This window comes from Vanessa cardui, chromosome 9, assembly GCF_905220365.1.
Source record: "Vanessa cardui chromosome 9, ilVanCard2.1, whole genome shotgun sequence".
NCBI lineage: Eukaryota > Metazoa > Arthropoda > Insecta > Lepidoptera > Nymphalidae > Vanessa > Vanessa cardui.
In genome coordinates, this window is record NC_061131.1 from 13,907,515 (window position 1) to 13,927,734 (window position 20,220).

Genomic DNA, 20,220 nt, shown 5'->3' on the forward strand with positions numbered 1-20,220 from the left:
CACGTATATCTTTGCCCTATGAAATTAAAAAAAAAAATAACTGTCAATCAAATGTAATTAATTTAATTTTTCTCAAATATAATAATATCAATCGACCCCACTTTTTTTACTTTTTTATACGTCTAACAGATACTTATAACCAACTATTGGCTACTAGGTATTTATTTCAATGCTTTCTCCGCTTTGACTTTTTTTTTTAATTTTTCTTATATATATATGTATATAATGTATATCTAGATGGATGGATTTATAAACTGTCTAAAAATACTGTGATTTTGATTTCACCAGAGACATCTCCAATAAAATCTAGATCGTGTAAGATTCATTTAAATATGATGAACTTTTGATAACAAAGGCATTTTGCCTGATTATCATATTTACAATAACTAACAAGAAACAGCTTCAACAGCACTATTATTTAGACAAGCTATGACAAATTGCTGAATTATTTTGATATATGCAAATGAATCCAACGCCATGCTAAATCAGTTTGCGTTATCAGCTTGTCATATTTTATGAGTGCGTTGAAAATTCCCTGAACATAAACATAAGTCAATTATAATTATATGTTGCCTAAGCCAAGTACTCGGCAAATATTTGGCAATTTATGTATAACGCGTAGGCTAAGCGAATTCGGCAAAGCAGGATGGTGCGGAAGTATAGGCACTTCATATTTATCTTTTCTAGATTTAAACCACTTTGTGGAACCAGCTTCCGCTGGCGGTTTTTCCGAACCGATACATGGGAACCTTCAAGAAAAAAGCCTACTTCTTTCTTAAAGGCCGGCAACGCACCTGCAAGCCCCCTGGTGTTGCAGATGTCCATGGGCGGTGGTAGTTTAGTCCCTTTCCATCAGGTGAGCCTCTTGCGCGTTTGCCACCTATGCCATAAAAAAAAATCTTTTTAATTAACTTAGGTTGTTTTTGAAAATCTATGTACGATACTCTCGCTTCATTATATTTCTTTTTAAATAAAAACGATTCAAGGAGTAAATAATAAATAAAATCCAGACTTGCGCAAAGTAAAGTCGGTGTCTACATATTCATACACACAAGTAGAGTTCAATTTTCAAATTGTTCAAACATTGATGTATTGAGCACTTTTTCTTCAGATATTAAATGACCAAAGTAAAAGTACCAACATGTACCAAAACCATTAACGATAAATCATATTTGTCTTGATGAGTTTTGAATACGATTTAAGATTTTTGGGCATTATAATTCAATTCATAAGAATCCTCTAGAAGAATATATAATACGAGGTTAATACAGTTAAATTATCCGCTTAGTATTATTATAATACATTGAATATATTTATTGCGACGTTAATCAAAACAAACAAAAGTTAATGTAAAAATTCTAGACTCAGTACAACTAGAATAGAGCGAGGGAGACTGGCGCGCCCTTCGACCGGGTCCGGCTTCTAGTTCCGGTAGCGACCACAGACACACTAAATATGGAGGTGACATTAATCTATATTAATATTATAAATATGAAAGTAACTCTGTCTGTGTCGCTCTTTCACGAACAAACCGCTGAACCAAGTTTGATGGAATTTGGTATGAAGCAAACTTGGACTCCAAGAAAGGACATACTTTTTTTGCTAACACACGACAACCAACACTCAAAATTCGAGAGAAGCCGCGAGCGATTACTAATAAAATAAATATTAAAATTGTATCAAGTTCGTGTAATACCGCGTATTCGTGGAATGATTAATTCGTACTGATTTGAATAGACTAACGTGATCATATACTTGTAATTTGAGATGTTTTTTAATGTTTAATTCAACTACAATGTAGAACTTTCATATTCACAAGGACAATGTTTTAGACAATTTTGACTTATAAAATGTATAACTAAGTAAGAATACACACAGATAATTTCCTTGTAAAGAATACTAGAAAAATAAAATACAAAAATCATATAATTTCAAGAATCATTTTCACGCCTAATGATTCTTAAGTATTTGTATAAATAGGATGTATTATCTGAAGGAAGTACGTTTTAAATTGATACACGAGTTTTATTATACCTGAAATAGTAATTAATCCAATGCCGAATTTAATTATTATTTTATTACTTATAATAATAAAGGAATAAATCTCTTAAACATTCATATACTTTCTTGGTGATAGGGCTTAGTGCAAGCCCGTCTGGATAGGTACCACCCACTCAATAGTTATTCTACCGCCAAATAACAGTTCTCAGTATTGTTGTGTTCCGGTTTGAAGGGTGAGTAAGCCAGTGTAACTACAGGCACAAGGAACATAACATCTTAGTTCCCAAGGTTGGCGGCACATTGACGATGTAAGGAATAGTTAATATTTCTTACAGCTTCATTGTCTATGGGTGATGGTCCTCCGCCAACCTATACCATAAAATAAAAATAAAAAAATAAAAATTATCCAGTTTCCAATGTGAGTGAGCCAGTGTAATTACAGGCACAATAAACTAAATATTTGCACGATTGCTCGATCGATAGAATTTGGTTTGATTAATATTTCCTTTATTGTATACGATCTGTTTATATGTCTATGGTAATCCTTAACAATTGGACAATTAATTCCTATACTATATTTAATAAAATAATATGGAAACTTTTTTTTATAAACTCATTGGAATTAATATTGATCGTTTAAATGAAGGATTTGTATCAATTACCTCCTCCATATAAATGTCATAATGTTCGTAGCTTCTTAAAGTATGACACACAGCAATACCGTACCAACAGTAATTAAAACTTCTTTTAAACTTAGATTATCTTGACTGATTGTGGAACTATAATTTACCGGACCATATTGTTAATGAAAATTGTTTCATTTCAATTCTTTTTAACCTTGCCACGGAATTGTTTATCGAGTTCAAGTATGTATTTTATTATTGATTGAAAAGACAACTAATATTAAAAACATTGAAAGTAAACTTTAAAAATCTATGGAACTTTATTTGTTTCATTGAAACGTTATTCGGTTTAAAGACATTTATTTTTCATAAAGAACACAAAAGTTCACTTATAATAAGAAATTACAATTATTTTTCCTGAGGGTACATTTAAAAGTCTGCCTTATGAATTATACAATTCAGTGTATACACACTGAGGTAAAATGTTGCGGGTAGTTATAGTACACAAAAATGTTAAGGTAGGGGTTACATTAGCTTATAAATTATTTTGCACATATTCCATTACACGTTTTTTGAATATAGGAAAACTCTTGCTATTAATGATTAAATCTGATAATTTATTATAAATTTGAACTCCTTCAAATAAAATGTTTTTCTTTCCATAGTTGGTTCTGGTTTTTGGAAGTTCTAGTTTATTACGTTTCCTAGTGTGGTATGTATGTGTTTTTTTATGAAAGTGTAATTGTGAATGTGTTTTATTTGTTATTATTTTTCTAATCAACATGCAGGTTTTCAAAGTGTATAATTGATTTAAATTAAGAAATTTTGTTTTTTTGTATAATTCAGCGGTATTCGGTTATCGATTTAAAAAAAAAACTCACTGTTCGATAACTTCTCTAGTTACTTAGTACCCTAATCCTCAGATTGTAGTTTCTTTGGATCTATAACATTTTTACATGAACAGCCTGTAAATCTCCCACTGCTGGGCTAAGGCCTCCTCTCAAATTGAGGAGATGGTTTGCAACACATTCCACCACGCTGTTCCAATGCAGGTGGAATACACAGGCAGAATTTCGATGAAATTAAATACATGCAAGTTTCCTTACGATGTTTTCCTAAACCGCCAAGCACGAGATCAATTGTAAACATAAATTAAGCACCTTATTATACAGAGGTGTTTACCTGGGTTTGAATCCGCAATCGTCGGTTAATTTGCTGGAGTTCTAACCATTGGGCCATTTCGGCATCTTTGGGTAACTGTAATTAAAATAGTAAACAGTGTACTTGATGTTTATTCACCTTCTAGCAATAGCAATTCGAACTAGCAATTCGAACCGAAAATTATTCAGACTATCATCATCAAACTATTGTTATACTGTAAAGAGTTTATACGTAATATATGGTTCAGTATATATATTGAAAAATTTGGTAGGATAGGTACCAGCGCGATTGGGTACCACGCACTAGTGGTATATTCTACCACAGAACAAAAGCCGGTGTCACTACAGCCACAAGAGAACATTTTACTACCCAATGTTACTAGTGGATGATTTGTATTCATGTAGTCAACATCGTCGTATATTAAATAAAAAGGTGTTATGTAAACAGCTCTTTATGTTAATATGAAAGTAAAATGAACTTAAGCCTACTTAAAGTAAACTAATAGTTCAAGGATAATTAAAGGCACGCCTTCGTGAAATGTCTCCAAAGCACATGCTATTCAGTTACAGGGCTGTCCTCTGAGTTCTAAGAAATTGTCGTTAATTTTAATTTATGCCAACCTACACCAACGTCAATAGTAAAATGCCAATCGAAATCTAGGCTTAAACTTTTTAAAATGTCAAATAACAGCATATATGTGTCCCACTACTGGGCTAAAATATCTCTTCCTTTGATTTCTTGTACCTGTAGTTACACTGGCTCACTCACCCTTCAAACCCGAACACAACAATACTAAGTACTCTTATTTAGCGGTAGAATAACTGATGAGTGGGTGGTACCTACCCAGACGGGCTTACACAAAGCCCTACCACCAAGTAAAATATATTCCAATTACTGATCCATCTCGTCGTAACGTATTACGTAATTATTATGACTGTGGTGCAAAACCATCGACTTTAACTTTTTGAGGCAGAAATGCAACGTTGCTTGCTAAACAAACAGTTGAGAATTTTTTTAAAAAATAAAATAACTGTTTGTAACCCTGTATTTGAACCTCGAGACCTATCTTAACACAGCCACTTTAACTACAAGGTAGAAACCAATGACGGTATATTTTTTAATTAAAGCCAAATAAATTAAGATACGTGGCATAAATGAATGTTTTTGAGTGTAATATGTAAATTAAAAACATAAAATAAATCAAATTACGTACCGTGTAAGTATTTTAACATATTTACGACTATCAACATACGATAATATTCGTATCATGTAAACTTTATCATTTTTAGTTATTTCTTTTTCTATTATATCTTTATTACGTGTCAACTAAATGAAGATCTCTTGATAGAATTACGGCGACAGTGGAGCGAGGAATGTTATTCGACTTTAATCAAATCAAATCAATTTTATTCAAGTAAACTTCACAATGAAGCGTTTTTGAATTGTCAACAATTAAATACTACCACCGTTTCGGAAAGCAGCTTCTAGCGAGAATAAACGGCAAGAAACTCGCATAGTTGCTCTTTTCAAATAAACAGATTAATAATGCTGTTATTTACAGTAATTAGTGTCCTATGATGGAACCCGAGCTTAACTCCAGGCGTTTCTTTCTAAAAGTACTCTTTAATGAATAACATGATTTATTTATTAATTTAGTCTTAATAATCTTTTTAAATTTTGAGAATGGTAAATTGATCCGGTATCTTATTATATAGGCGTATACCGTTATCTTATTATATATGCGTATAATGTTTAGTATTATATTCTTAATGTATTGTAAGTCACATAATCATCATCATCAGCAGTACAATTTTGTCCACTGCTGGACATATTCCGATCCAAATGCACGCCACTTCAGTTTTTCTTCGGCTACTGGCATCCAGCTGTAGTTAGTTATACTGGCATCCATCGAAACGGAATACCACAGTACTCTTGACTATTGGTATACCTACCAAAAAGATTTTCCCAAAGCACGACTATCAAGCAGTAACTTTTATAATTTGAACCAAAAGAATTGAACGGGGTTAATACAATTAAATCAAGAAGTTCATATTTACTAATTATTAAATTGAAATTGTCATTATCGTCCAGCTTGAAATGATAACCTTGTATTAATAACATATACTCGTTACAAACCGACAAAATGTAATATACATTATGTAATGAGCACAAATGTCCGAAAGAATGACCAACATAGCTTTGCTGGATGAATGATCAAAATATTTTATATTGATAGAATGTACGCAATTTGATTGTCTTGTCGGTTTAATGGTAAGTATAAGGCTACGGAGCTTGAAGTCTTGAGCTTAAACAATAAAGCATGGAAATTTATTACTCTTGCGCATAAACTGTTTTCGGGTATGTCAGATTGCGTTCTATCAGATTATAACCAAAAAAAGTAATCTTAATTTCGTTAGTCGTGTCCAGATGACTTATACCCACATTTATTTTCCAAAAATGAAGAAGTTATATACAGACAATCTTGATACTTTTTGAAGACTTTTGAAAGAATAGGGAATTTTCTTTAAACATCGTTTCAAAAGGATGTCTGTTCTTCTTTACCAACTTAAGCTATTTTATATACGTATATCAAGTAAATCTGTATAGTACTAGTAAAAACGATGTAAATTTATAATTATCCCGATTGTTAAACTGAGAAAATTTTGTAATAATAATAAAAATCTCAAGGCCGCGAGTAACATAATTTCGAAAGACGGCTTGAGACGATTTTTACCGGCCTTAGCCTTAAAACTATTTCATTTCGTTTAATTTATCATATTAACAAATTCTTGTGAGGAAATCATCTGTTGACGATCGTAAGTGGGAGCGTTTTATATTATACGACACGTTTACGATACGATATTTGAATCATTGAGTATTAAATATATAATTAAATAAAAAAATATATTAATAGTGATATGCAAATACTGTAAGAGATTATATTATATTATTTGAAGTGTTTAATTTAAATGGTATGTTATTATGTCACTAAAATTAATGATGAAAAATAATCTTTACTGAGCTCTTTGACCGTTATTCTCAACACTTAATATTTTACCTTATCAATGTTAGCTTCAATTAAAACCTATAAATGTTTACCTTGTTAAGTTACAATGCAAGAATATATGTATGAATCTGTTTTAATGAAGCATGTCATTTTATTTTGATGAAATGACATTAAAATTTTAAGTTCAATATTGAGTACTTTATGTGTAACTAATAAAAATTCTGACACGAAAACGTTTTCATTATCCCACATATACGAGTATTTAAATGCCAAAGTTACTAAATTTACTAAAGTTAACAAATATACGTTCGATTTCAAAAGTTATAAAATTCAAGTATTATAAGTAAATATTTTATACTGTTAAGAAATTGTCAACGCTAACGTCCTTCCTTACTTAGAAGTATAATAAACTTACTGAAGATCTCTATGTTAAATAAAGATATTTGAATTTAGAATTTGATTCCTCACGAGAAAAATCGTACGCTCTAAACGACATCCAAATCTCAGCAAACACAATTATATAATTACACTTACTTCTTAAGTGACCTGCATTCGGTATGTACAAAGTTATTCAGGTAATGAAGCAAGATAAATTCTACGAATTATCAATATCGATAACATTTATTAATTACATATATCGACATACATATGTGAGAGTGTTCGCATTTAAGCTTTAAGGAAAGTTGACTGAGCACCTAGTCACTCAATGATTCCAGCAGCAAACACCAATACTGTGTATTGATGTGTTTCAGCTTGAAATTATAGTGATCTCGTGTAAAGGGATATAATATTATCGCGCCTATCGTCTATTGCAAAAAGGCCCAACCCTAGTAAGCGGTACATTGCCGGTTTAAGAAACCGTTTACCACGATATGGCTCATTTGGTTGCCAGCGTTCGAAATTCAAATAAAAAAAGTTTGTATATTTTTCGTTTAAGTTTTATATAGGTGACTTATCTTAACACTGGTTGAAAGCATTTAAATATGTAGAAATAGCGTCCCTTTATTGGTACAACATCGACCAGTCTTGAGCCTTAAAAGATCTCATAGCAATTAGCATATTTTATATATGTTTCATAGTTTTTCATTTAATATTGATATTGTGTGATTGTTAGGAATTTGTCCAGTGATCTTATTCAAAATCCACTCCATTACTTTTGTGTTTGATGACAAACATATTTCGAAAAAGGAAGTCAAGTTCGTTTCTTGTATCCTTGACATTTTTAATTAATATTCATCTTTCTTTACTTGTTTTGTTACAAAATTATTTTGAAAATATGATAAATTGTGTTAATTTCGGATTGCTGTATCAAAAGTTCTCGCTAAAAGTGAATACGAGTAATATATATATAATTCCACTAATGGAATTGTTACTTTATCATCGGAAAAACATCTGTAATTCTTTTAAGTTGTCAACTACATGCTGAGAATATGCAAACGCATTAATTGCCGAAATATTTTAGTGAAAATGCACCTCAAGAACGACGCTTGACTTAAGCGGATAGTTTCGTTGCGAATTAATTTGCAAATAAAACATATTATTGACAGTATAAAAAATACAGGAATTATTAATGAACATTATCTAAATAAGGATATGTTTTTTATTTCATTATATTAATCATATAACGCCTGATTTTAAATTAAATTTGCCACAAAACAAAGAACATTCAAATTAATTTCGTTCAATTTCAAATAATCATTATTTTTGTAATTCGTATAAAGCACTAATTGTTGCTTTTTGTTGATACATCCTGCTGAAACCGACATTCCAAACATTAAAATTAGCAACCTTACTTTTTCCGTAAATTGCGACTCCACGTGTATTATTGAGACTTCAGTGTGATAAAAGTGATAGCTTGTCAATATTCAACGACTGAGCAAAGACCACTTCATATCTGGATAATTTTAAAACATAATTCCAATACGCTGATTTAAATCTGAGCAAATATCGCTTCATCTATATGTGGAGAATTTTAAAGCATAATTACAACACTCAACTCCAACGAAAAAGTATGGTTTAAACATTTTTGTATAAGTTTCACGTGTTCTAAACTATTTTTCAATGAACAACAAAAACAACAGCCTGTAAATTTCCCAATGCTGGTCTAAGGCCTCCTCTCCATTTGAGGAGAAGGTTTGGAACATATTCCAGCACGCTGTCCCGAGGGGAGTTGATGGAATACACATGTGGCAGAATTTCTATGAAATCAGACACATGCAGGTTCACGATGTATTCCTTCATCGCTGAGAACGAGATGTATTTATAAACACAAATTAAGTACATGAATATTCAGTAGTGCTGGCCTGGGTTTGAGACCGCAATCATCGGTTAAGTTGCACGCGTTCTATCCTCTGGGTCATCTCGGCTCATCATTGTTCAATACAAGCTTGATAGAAATTCGCTATGAGCCCACTGGGAGAAATCTAACATGAATGAAAATAGAGGCAAAGTATTATAAGATTGCGTGATACGTTTATTGTATATTATTTACAACTTCAGATTGAGCAACTTATAACGTTTTTTATACTTAACAGCATACGGTAGCCGCGAAAGGTGTTACAAGGTCGGACTCCTGCGCGCTATAATCGCCTGTTATTTGCTCCATAGTACCAACTGTCAACAATTATTATAATTTTTATTTCATTCGTCAATGATACGTTTAAATGGCTGCTCGATTTTAAAAATCTATACAAGTGAGAAGTATATGTCATTTATTTATTTGATATACAGAACCTTATTCCCTGTCGGTAGTTTCCCATTTAACATCTATAAATATAATGAAATAGGAGTGTCTGTTTGTATTATTGAAATAACCGATTTTTACCAAATTCATTTTTATGTATACATGGTATACCGAAATAACATTTTTTACAATTTGTTTGTCTGTCTATTTGTTCCGGATAATCTCTGAAACGATCGGACCGATTGTGACGGGACTTTCAATGATAGAATTTTGATGTAATAAGAATAATTTAGGCGACAATAAATTTTTTTTTGAAACGTAGGTCGCGGGCACGGCTAGTATTATTCTATCGACAAATTGTAATTTTACGTATAGGTAATTGTGATCTGGTTGTAAGGGTGGGTTAGACTATGTTACAACAACCATAAAGGACATAACTTCTTGCTGGTGGCTCATTGGTGATGCAAGGATTAGTTAAAATTCATTGCCGTGACATCTTTTTTGACAGTGGTGATAATCAGATCATCCGCCTACCAATTTAACATCGAAATATTTTTGTTTCCTTATCTTCTCATCACTTAAATTAGTTTGTCATCTGATAAAAAATGATAAAATCAATAATTAATTGCGCTATACAAATGATTAAATACTAATTTTGTATCTAAATGTGAAAGTTAGTTAACCTTTGTGATTTTTGATGTAATTAGGCATACGGATACATCAGGTGTAAAATATCGATTCGTGTTAAATGGACATCTAACAAAACATGTATTCATGTTTACATTGTAAATGACATATGATGTTTATCGTACTTCAATGAGCGTTATGTATTTACTACAAAAACTTTGCACGCCGCGTCGTTGCGTTAAAATCGCAACGCGTTGCATTGGCTCCGCTGTTTAGGTTTGAAGTAACGAGTATTTAATAATGGTTTACGAAGGATATAAGTTGATTGTTTTTACTGTAATTGTTCCTAAATGCGTGACATAATTAAAAATAATATGCAAATATATTAATTAAAAAAAATTTATTGTCGTGGGACACCCAGATGGAACTTAATTCCTTTTGCTATATATTATGCATTCAATAATGGACAATTAAATAAAACTGTTGTTATAAGTCATTTTTAAACATTATACAAAACCTTATATGATAGAAAGAGATAGAAAGAAAGAAAAGAGAAAGATGTTTAGGTGACGATTTCTACCACTCTAAGATAAGCCGCGTAAAAGAACTTCGTTTTTAAATTGAATAATGTAATAAACGGTAAAGTGGTGAGTGGTCACCACCTCCATAGACAAAGGTACTGAAAGATATATCAAAAGTCAATTTTTATTTAATTTGAAGATTTAAAACCATCGGCAGCTTTATATCTTTATCTACCGCCAAACAACAGTACTCAGTATTGTTGCGTTCCGGGTTGAAGGGTGAGTGAGCCAGTATAACTACAGGTACAAGGGACATAATATCTTAGTTTCGAAGGTTAGTGGCGCATTGACGATTTGAGGAATAGTTAATATTTCTTACAGCGTCATTTTCTATGGGTGATGGTCACCACTTACCACCAGGTGGCCCATAAGCTCGTCCGCCAACCTATACCAAAAAACAAAAACATCTGTATATAAAACCAATAGTAGTAGTATGACAACAGGTAGAATACGTGGTCAGCTATTCAGTAGGTGCGATCGTCAATTGTTTGACATTGTTAAAATTATCCGCGAGTTCTAAATTCAAAATTTAAAAAAATGCAATAATTTGTTTTAATATTCTCATCTTGTTTGCAACAAAATAAACATAATTGAAATGTTGTATACACATGTAAAGTTGAATCAAATCCAATTGATATAATCGTACAATACTTATACCTAATGACATTATGATGAATTCATTGTATATGTCTGTATGTTTCCAATAAATTAATGAATAAAAAGGCTTTAGGATAGTTGGCCCTTTAATTACATATTAAATAATAGCTTTGAATATGAATTTAATGAATCGTCATATTTATTTTGATCATTTCATTTACTAGTAACGTCATTTTTTAACCGAATATATAACAATAATTGTAACTACATTATATAATGGCAAATAGACTTTTAAGTAGTCTAATATTTTTCATTTCATTTTACTTGGAACTCGACGACGACCTCCGTGGTCGAGTGGTGTGTACACCGGTTTTCATGGGTACGCCACTCCGAGGTCCTGGGTTCGATTCCCGGCCGAGTCAATGTAGATTATCATTAAATTTCTATGTTGTCTTGGGTCTGGGTATTTGTGGTACCGTCGTTGCTTCTGATTTTCCATAACGCAAGTGCTTTAGCTACTTACATTGGGATCAGAGCAATGTATGTGATGTTGTCTCATATTTATATTTATAACTCTACTACTTTTACTTTTTAGTGCATGTTAATTTGTTTTGAAATAGTGTTTTGTTTGAAGTTTGAAGTTGATTTTTCTTTTGGTTATAACTTTTATTTATCAGTTATTTCAAATATACATAATACCCGGATTACTACATAACTTGTTGAAATCTTACGTAAAATCAGTTTTACGACTATTTTCTTATTACGCTGGAGGTATGTTTGGACTGCACATCAGTATATATGGAGTGCAAAAATGAGTAAACACAACCATTACCCTCCTTCCAAGACTGTAGGGCAAAAAAATCTTAAGGAAACGCAATGAGCAAATATATCAGAATAAAAAAAAAATAAGGATAAATGTTTGTTAAACTTATGTGGATAAGACTAACATCTTAAAAGAAAAATCAGACTTAGATGAAAATAAGTTATCCATTTTTTAAATAACTATTCACAAATATAAATGATATCGTTACTCATGATCTTTGATTGCATTTATTGTTCTTGATTACACTTTTTTATTCATTCATTTACATCAAAGACTTACATTACTATATTTAAATTAAGAATAGAAATGGATGGTCAATAAAATAATTATCTATGGTGTAGAATAAAAATTTAAAAAGTGAAACCGCCTAAAAGCTTTTTGCTTTCTTGGAGTTCATCAAATTCAGTTCATAAGTTCGGTCGTGAAAGCTCTACAAACAGATAGAGCTACTTTCACATTAATAATATTAATATAGATTATATATGTAATGTATATGTAGGACTAGTTATATATGTACAACAAATAACCTGAAACTATATTTCACTATGATTATTATCTTATGTTTTTTTTTTAACCGGTATTCGTAACCTCTGCTTATCGTTACCGCACGTACTTAACGGTGTACGTTTAACATATTACGGTATGAGTTTGTGTGGTCGCAGTATCAGCGTTTTGTCTCGCGAAAGCGGATTTTGACTTTTATATTGATGTGGTTGTTTATTGTGAAATTTGTTTAAAGTGTTAGCAATGCTCAATTTTAACGAATTGCTATAGCCCTACAGTTAAGTTTGTGCTAAGACCAATAAAGGAGTAAAAACAAACCTGCGACGTTTAATATCACTATAAAAACTTTAACGCCATTGAGCAAACATAGAATAGGTAAATATAAAAAAGTTATTAATGGATCTTTTGTTGTCCGAATAATAAATATTTTTGTTTATTTATTTATTTTATTAAAAATGTCATTTTAAATTGTTTAGGTCTTAAATATAATAATAATTACAATCTATAAGATAGGATTGAACTGACGGACGCGTCTTCGCTCGCGTTGTATAAGCGTTTTTACGTGTTACGTATGATACAGCACAAAAAATGTTCTTCTTGGAGTTCCAGCTTGTTTCACACAAAGTTTCATCAAACTCCATTAAGCGACTTGGCGTTGAATTAGCAACCGCAGATATAGATACTTTCACATCAATAATATTAGCATAAATTAGCGGTTATACGTACTCTTTATCTGACATTCAAAATCAACAAAAATTACTTAAACTATATAAACGCTACTACTCGTACCGGACCCTAAAAATTACATAATTCACTTGCAAATTACAGTATATACAAATATAATTTACAATCGCACTGATTCGTGTGTTAAGTAAGTTTCATTGATTGATGGAATCACTTGTATCACGCATTCTTGCGATTCAATTACCTGAAATTAATGTGTATTGAATAACACGATTATTTATAAGCATTGTGTTTATGTGTGCGTACTTGTTATATATTAACACATATAAATCGTCGATTGATTTATTTATACAAAGAAAAAATGCTCTTTGTGTTAAATGTTGACTGTTTATTAATTTCAAGTAAATTATTTAATTATAATAATATTTGATTAGAACGTTATACATATGTTATATCGATTGACAAATAAATATACCACAAACAACAACAACAATAGCCTGTAAATTCCCACTGCTGTGTTAAAGGCCTCCTCTCCCTTTGAGAAGAAGGTTTGGAACATATTCCACCTCGCTGTTCCAATGCGGGTTGGTGGAACACACATGTGGCAGAATTTCCACGAAATTTGTCACACGCAGGTTTCCTAGCGATGTTTTCCTTCACCGCTGAGCACGAGATGAATTATAAAGACAAATTAAGCACATATATATAGTGGTGCTTGCCTGGGTTTGAACCCGCAATCATCGGTTAAGATGCACACGTTCTAACCACTGGGCCGTCTCGACTCAAGTAATATCAATTATCAAATAAATATTAAATTTTAATATAAATATTGTCTTACAACAAAATACGAGACAAGACACTACAATCATCAATAGCTATAGATATAAGATGCTTCAATCTTGTATTTAAACTATTGTACCAATACCTATACCAATTTCGGTTCTTGAAGGACCAGTTTCCTAATTAAATAACCCCCCACCACATTTGATTAAACGTCCTTGTCCAAATCTATTTTAATTCTCTTGCCCGTTTTCGAACATTTAACACTTTCCTTCGAAGTTGGACTACGATGCTCGGAATGCCGTCAAATGCCCTGCAATTTTAATCTAAGCATAGCAGGCAATAATAAAAATACTTATTTACCAATATGCGTCCAACTTTCATCAGCTAAATCGACCTTAATTAATAGCTTCGATATTAATATGTTTGTTAAAATAAATCACTTATAACATTTCATTATTAATTAATTAAATTAAACTCAAACAGTAGTTACAATTATATAATATAAATAACAGCTGCGTAAACAATTAACAGTAAATCCTGATTTTGTGCGGACTGTAAGACAAAATTCCACATCTCATTTTAATTTGAAATTCCTAATAATCTTTAACAGCGTCTACATCGTAAAAGGACTAGTAAAGTAAAGTAACAGCTTGTAAATTTCCCACTGCTGGGCTAACTGGGCCATCTCAGCTCTCAGTAAAACGATCGGACCTATAGTTTCAGAGATCTTGTGATAGGTCATTAAATATCACTCACGTTTAAAATTATTTATTATTTATTGTTACTTAAAAGAAAACACAACGAGCTGATAAGAACGTGCGGAAAGATTCCTCCCTTGGTAATTTCATTAATAAATAATAAATAAATATTAGACAACATCACATACATTACTCTGATCCCAATGTAAGTAGCTAAAGCACTTGTGTTATGGAAAATCAGAACTAATGACGGTACCACAAACACCCAGACCCAAGACAACGTAGTAAATCAATGAACATTTTCTACATCATCTCGGCTGGGAATCGAACCCGGGACCTCGGATGAGCGTACCCATGAAAACCGGTGTACATACTATTCGACCATGGAAATCGTCAATTACATATTTCAATAAAAACAACCAGTCATCTGTGTGTAAATTTAATATAAACTTATTTGTTTATAATTTAATTTAAATCAGACGTTAAATGGAGCAAGAGATTTATTGAATCCTACATATATGCAAATTGAAGTGTTAATAGGATGAGCAATTTCTCTAAATAGGCAATTAATGTAGCAGTATTGAGCTTAAGCTATTTAATTGATTCCGCCTTGCTAATTACTAGGTAATTAGTAGAGTGACCAATATAAGGAGAATTGTCAGGATATTCGAGTATTAATACTGTAAGGAAATGTGTAAATTTTTAAATTGTTATACAAACAACGGCATCTGTTGTTGAAAAGTTTAACAAACGTTATAATCACGTGTCAGTCGTTTTATTGGATATATTTATAAAAATTATGTACAACGAGGAAATGCTTTTACCATGTGTACACTATCATATACATACATCTCGCCACAGGAAATTAATATTAATTCGATGATATCTTCCTCAGATACTTCGTGAGCACAATCCTGCAGTTCCAAATCCACCGCGCCCTCTGCTCAAGGACGGGCCAGTTTATCCCGGGCGACCCATCTCGTCCGTTGCACAAATGCGACATCTACCGGAACCCGGAGGCTGGAAGGATTTTGACGTAAGTACTTAATCTATATGACATTAAGTTTATTCTAGTAAATGTGTTATCTTTTTATAGGCAATAAGTAATCGAATTTATATAATTTCTTTAAGCATAAATATCTGAAAAAATCATTACATAGTATAAATCAATCAAGATCTTTAAAATTATACAACAGATTTTGATGCGGTTTGTTTTAATAGATAGAGTTAATCGAGAGAAAGGTTTTTGTATATAAGACATGGAAAATATAGTAAAGAAATATTGATAATTTTAGAAGTTTCTAATGTGATGTCGTAAATAAACAAATTCTGTCGGATATTAAGTATCAGCATTGGACCCGTACGTAGCCGGGGCAGATCAATAATTTAAGAAAATATTGTAAGAAAACGAACAACTTGGTTGAACACAATTATTTAAACTCGATCAATTACTGCAAATAATTGAGACTTAGGTCTTTACAATAGTGCAACTTTTTTCATATTTTGTACATAAGATTATATATCTTCCAATTCTATTTAATGATCAACGCAGTTTCATAAATCTTTGCAATTAATCTATACGTATTCCAGTAGCGAATATTTGTTAAAGCGTCAAATCAAATACAATTATTATTAGCCTAATAAATAATAAATACGGAATATAATTTCTGGCGTTGCAGTATTGTCGTAATACTTACCTACGCATTTCGAAGCAATTTACTATTGAAAATCGATTTAATTTCACATAAACGAGTCATATACATATATAATGTGATTATATAATATAAAATAAATGTTTATTTTTTATATTTGTTCAATTATATTTTCGCTAAAATTATTAGATAATTAAATGATTTGGGGCATTTTTAAAAATGTTACCAATACGATTTAAAAAAGGACCAGCTTTGATTTACCGTCCTCTATGGATACTGGTGGAGTCAAAAATATTAACAATTCCTTACATTCACAATGTGATCACCAAACTTGTTATAAGATGTTATCTCCCTTGTACTCATAAATATACTGGCTAATTCACACTTCCTAGAGAGACACAACTATAGTAATTATTATTTTAAATAGTTATTATATTCTACCACCCACTCACTAGTTATTCTACCGCCAAATAACAGTACTCAGTATTGTTGTGTTCCGGTTTGAAGGGTGAGTGAATCAGTGTAACTACAGGCACAAGGGACATAACATCTTAGTTCCCAAGGCTGGTGGCACATTGACAATGTAAGGAATAGTTAATATTTCTTACAGCGTCATTGTCAATGGGTGATGGTGACCACTTACCATCAGGTGGCCCATATGCTCGTCCGCCAACCTATACCATAAAAAAAAGAAATTGCTTCTTATGTGACCCTTAAGATAACAATCCAACCGAAACTTTAACACGTTTTCTTAATCTTGATTCAGAAATTCTTAAAAGAGTCCAGAGTTAAAACTCTATAAAATAAACACGCACCTCAACATAATTTAAAAGATAATCATTAATATTCCGCAAGCGTTTTAAATATGGTGTTAAGTAACATTACCTAAGTTGCATATTCAATAGAATTCCGTAGAACCAACTAAACTATTACAACTCTTTCAAACTAAATCACACAGCCTATCATTTTGAGACGCGTACTTGTTACTTAACTAGAACCAGGATATTATGGAACAAGATTATTTTGAAATATTATTCAGTTATCTAATTTATCTTAACGCGCTCGTGTTGAAACGTCGAGTAATTTTCAATAACTTATCATTGTCAAAATTAACTGTGAATATCCACTTGAATTAATCCACGACTAGTCCACGAATTCAAGGATACTCAAGGTAAATTGAAAGAGTCGAGATGGCCCAGTAGTTAGAACGCTGCACGCGTTCGCGCGTCTTAAGCGATGATTGCGGGTTCAAACCCAGGCAAACACCGCTGTTTCATGTGCTTAATTTGTCTTTATAATTCATCTCGTGCTCAGCGGTGAAGGAAAACATCGTGAGGAAACCTGCATGTGACAAATTTCATAGAAATTCTACCACATGTGCATTCCACCAACCCGCATTGGAACAGCGTGGTGGAATATGTTCCTAACCTTCTCCTCAAAGGGAAAGGAGGCCTTTAGCCCAACAGTGGGAATTTACAGGATCTTGTTGTTGTTGTTGTTGCAAGGTAAATCAGAAACAAGATTATGTGGAGTTAAACCCTTGACCGATAAAGCAGATGACACTATAGACGGAACCCTTAGCTTTCTTAGCTCGATGGATCAATGACTTGAAGAAAATCGAGAGTTTTGATCTATGTTGGACAGAAGATAAAAATTGCCGGTAAACATGATTAAAATCTCATATTGAAGTATCAGTAACTCTCTTAGAAGCGATTGCATTTAATCTGTTATATAGAAGATTTTTTGCTTTGTTTTATCGTAACAATGTAAATATTGATTCTTTTAATACCTGAGTAAGTAGTCCATATAATATTTGATACCTCCGATTTCCAGGGACTAATAAATCTCTTCAATATGACATTCTTATTTGTATTTCATGATATAAGTAATATAGTTTAAGAGTGACTACTGAGTTCATTGCCGGTTCATCTCGGTAGAATCTACTTTCCGAACCGGTGGTAGCTTCACTTAATTTTAAAATGACGATTCAAAAGTGCTTATAAAAGCCTACTTGAATAAAGTTTATTTTGATTTGATTGATTTGATTTGATCCTATCATACCTATGATATAAGTAATATATAGGCAACGTCAATGTAGCTAGGGCAAGCGAAATGCAAATAAAAAATAGGAGCCATTTATAACATCTGCCCTACTTAAACCTATTAGCCAAAGTACAAAAGGGAGAAAAAAACGAAAAACGCCTAATTGACCTTGAAAATATATTTCAACTCCCATAGTACAGGATTTCCTAGTTATAATCATGAGGCATGTGAATGGCTATGATTAATATTTTATAAACGTGTATAATTGTGGCCTTCGACAAAGTATAAGTGCGAACGTTATTGATCGTATTACGTAAATGTTATACTTAAATGGCCAGCGATTGATTGTCGATATGATCGGGAAATGCGTAAAAATATTTTACTACATATTCAGTATGGGATCCCCGCGTTCTTTTGAAAGAGACGCATATATTAATTATCGTTCTGTCCTTGTTCCTCTGAGCTAATCTGAAATAGGCATATTATTATTGTGAGGTTCTTGAAGACGTAGAACTCGCAATCTGTGTACATTTTAAGACCGAGATGCATACATTGATTATTAACATAACATTAGGATTCAGATCAGACAAGCAATAATGTTCATGTATTTACTTCGTATTAATATTTCATCTCGTACTCGAAAATAAAAGATTGTAAGGAAACTGCATGGTTAGTTGAAACTATATCTCAAATGTATCCACTAATCCAAATAGTTGTCAACAAAAACCGTTTTTAAAAAAAAAGAAAACAGGCGTAAGTCTTGAAATAATTTATCTGTTTCTTTTTAAACCTATACGTACTCTTTACTATATAGAACTAAGGAATTTTAGGAACAATACATTCACAGTACTTAAGAACGAAGAAACATGGAACTTATAGTCGCAACACTCGCTTTCAGCTCCTTCAATATCCTATTTGTGTCTGTATTTTTCATAATTATTATTTATTTATTTAAACATAGTATAAAAAAGTCACTTATGCTATCTGTCCCTATGTATGCTTAGTTCTTTAAAACTACGCAACGGATTTTGATGCGATTTTTTTTAATAGATAGATTAATTCGAGAGTTTTTATTATAATACATGGACATTATAGAAATAAACACATTTTTTTAACGTGAACGTTGTAAAACATTCTGTAGCATATTTAGGATCAGCATTGCACCCGTTCAAAGCCGGGGCGGGGCGCTAGTAAGTTATAATCTCTCATATACGATATCTAGTTTATATATATTTTTATTTTTTAAATATGGGACAACATCACATACATTACTCTGATCCCAATGTAAGTAGCTAAAGCACTTGTGATATGGAAAATCAGAAGTAACGACGGTATCACAAACACCCAGACCCAAAACAACATAGAAAACTAATGAATTTTCTACATCGACTCGACCGGGAATCGAACCCGGGACCTCGGAGTCGCCATGAATACCGGAGTACACACTACTCGACCACGGAGGTCGTCGAGTTTATATGTGTGTGTGCGAGAATTGAAATAAACTATACATAATATACATTATGAAAGTGATTTCATTGTCGCAGATCAAAGAGTGGTGTGTGAATTAAATGGAGAAAATAAAACGCGATCAATTGTCGTCTGACAGGAAGCGGTCACTTTGCTTAAGGGCATCATGCGGGTTTTATTTATCGTTAACTCGGTTAGCATTAGCTCGGATTATCTTTTGTAACAGAATCAATGCGATTCGAAGTGTGATTTGTGAATGTAGTTAGCAAAAAGTTTTATCGCGATG

At 32.0% G+C, this 20,220-nt stretch overlaps 1 protein-coding gene across 1 annotated transcript in view; it reads left to right on the plus strand.

Moving 5' to 3' along the window:
- Positions 1–20,220, plus strand: part of LOC124532604 (angiotensin-converting enzyme) — a 177,831-nt gene that overhangs the window by 148,667 nt on the left and 8,944 nt on the right. Inside the window, exon 10 of the mRNA XM_047107590.1 lies at positions 15,668–15,808. Within this exon, the coding sequence (XP_046963546.1) occupies positions 15,668–15,808 (141 nt within the window). The remainder of the gene's footprint in view (positions 1–15,667; positions 15,809–20,220) is intronic.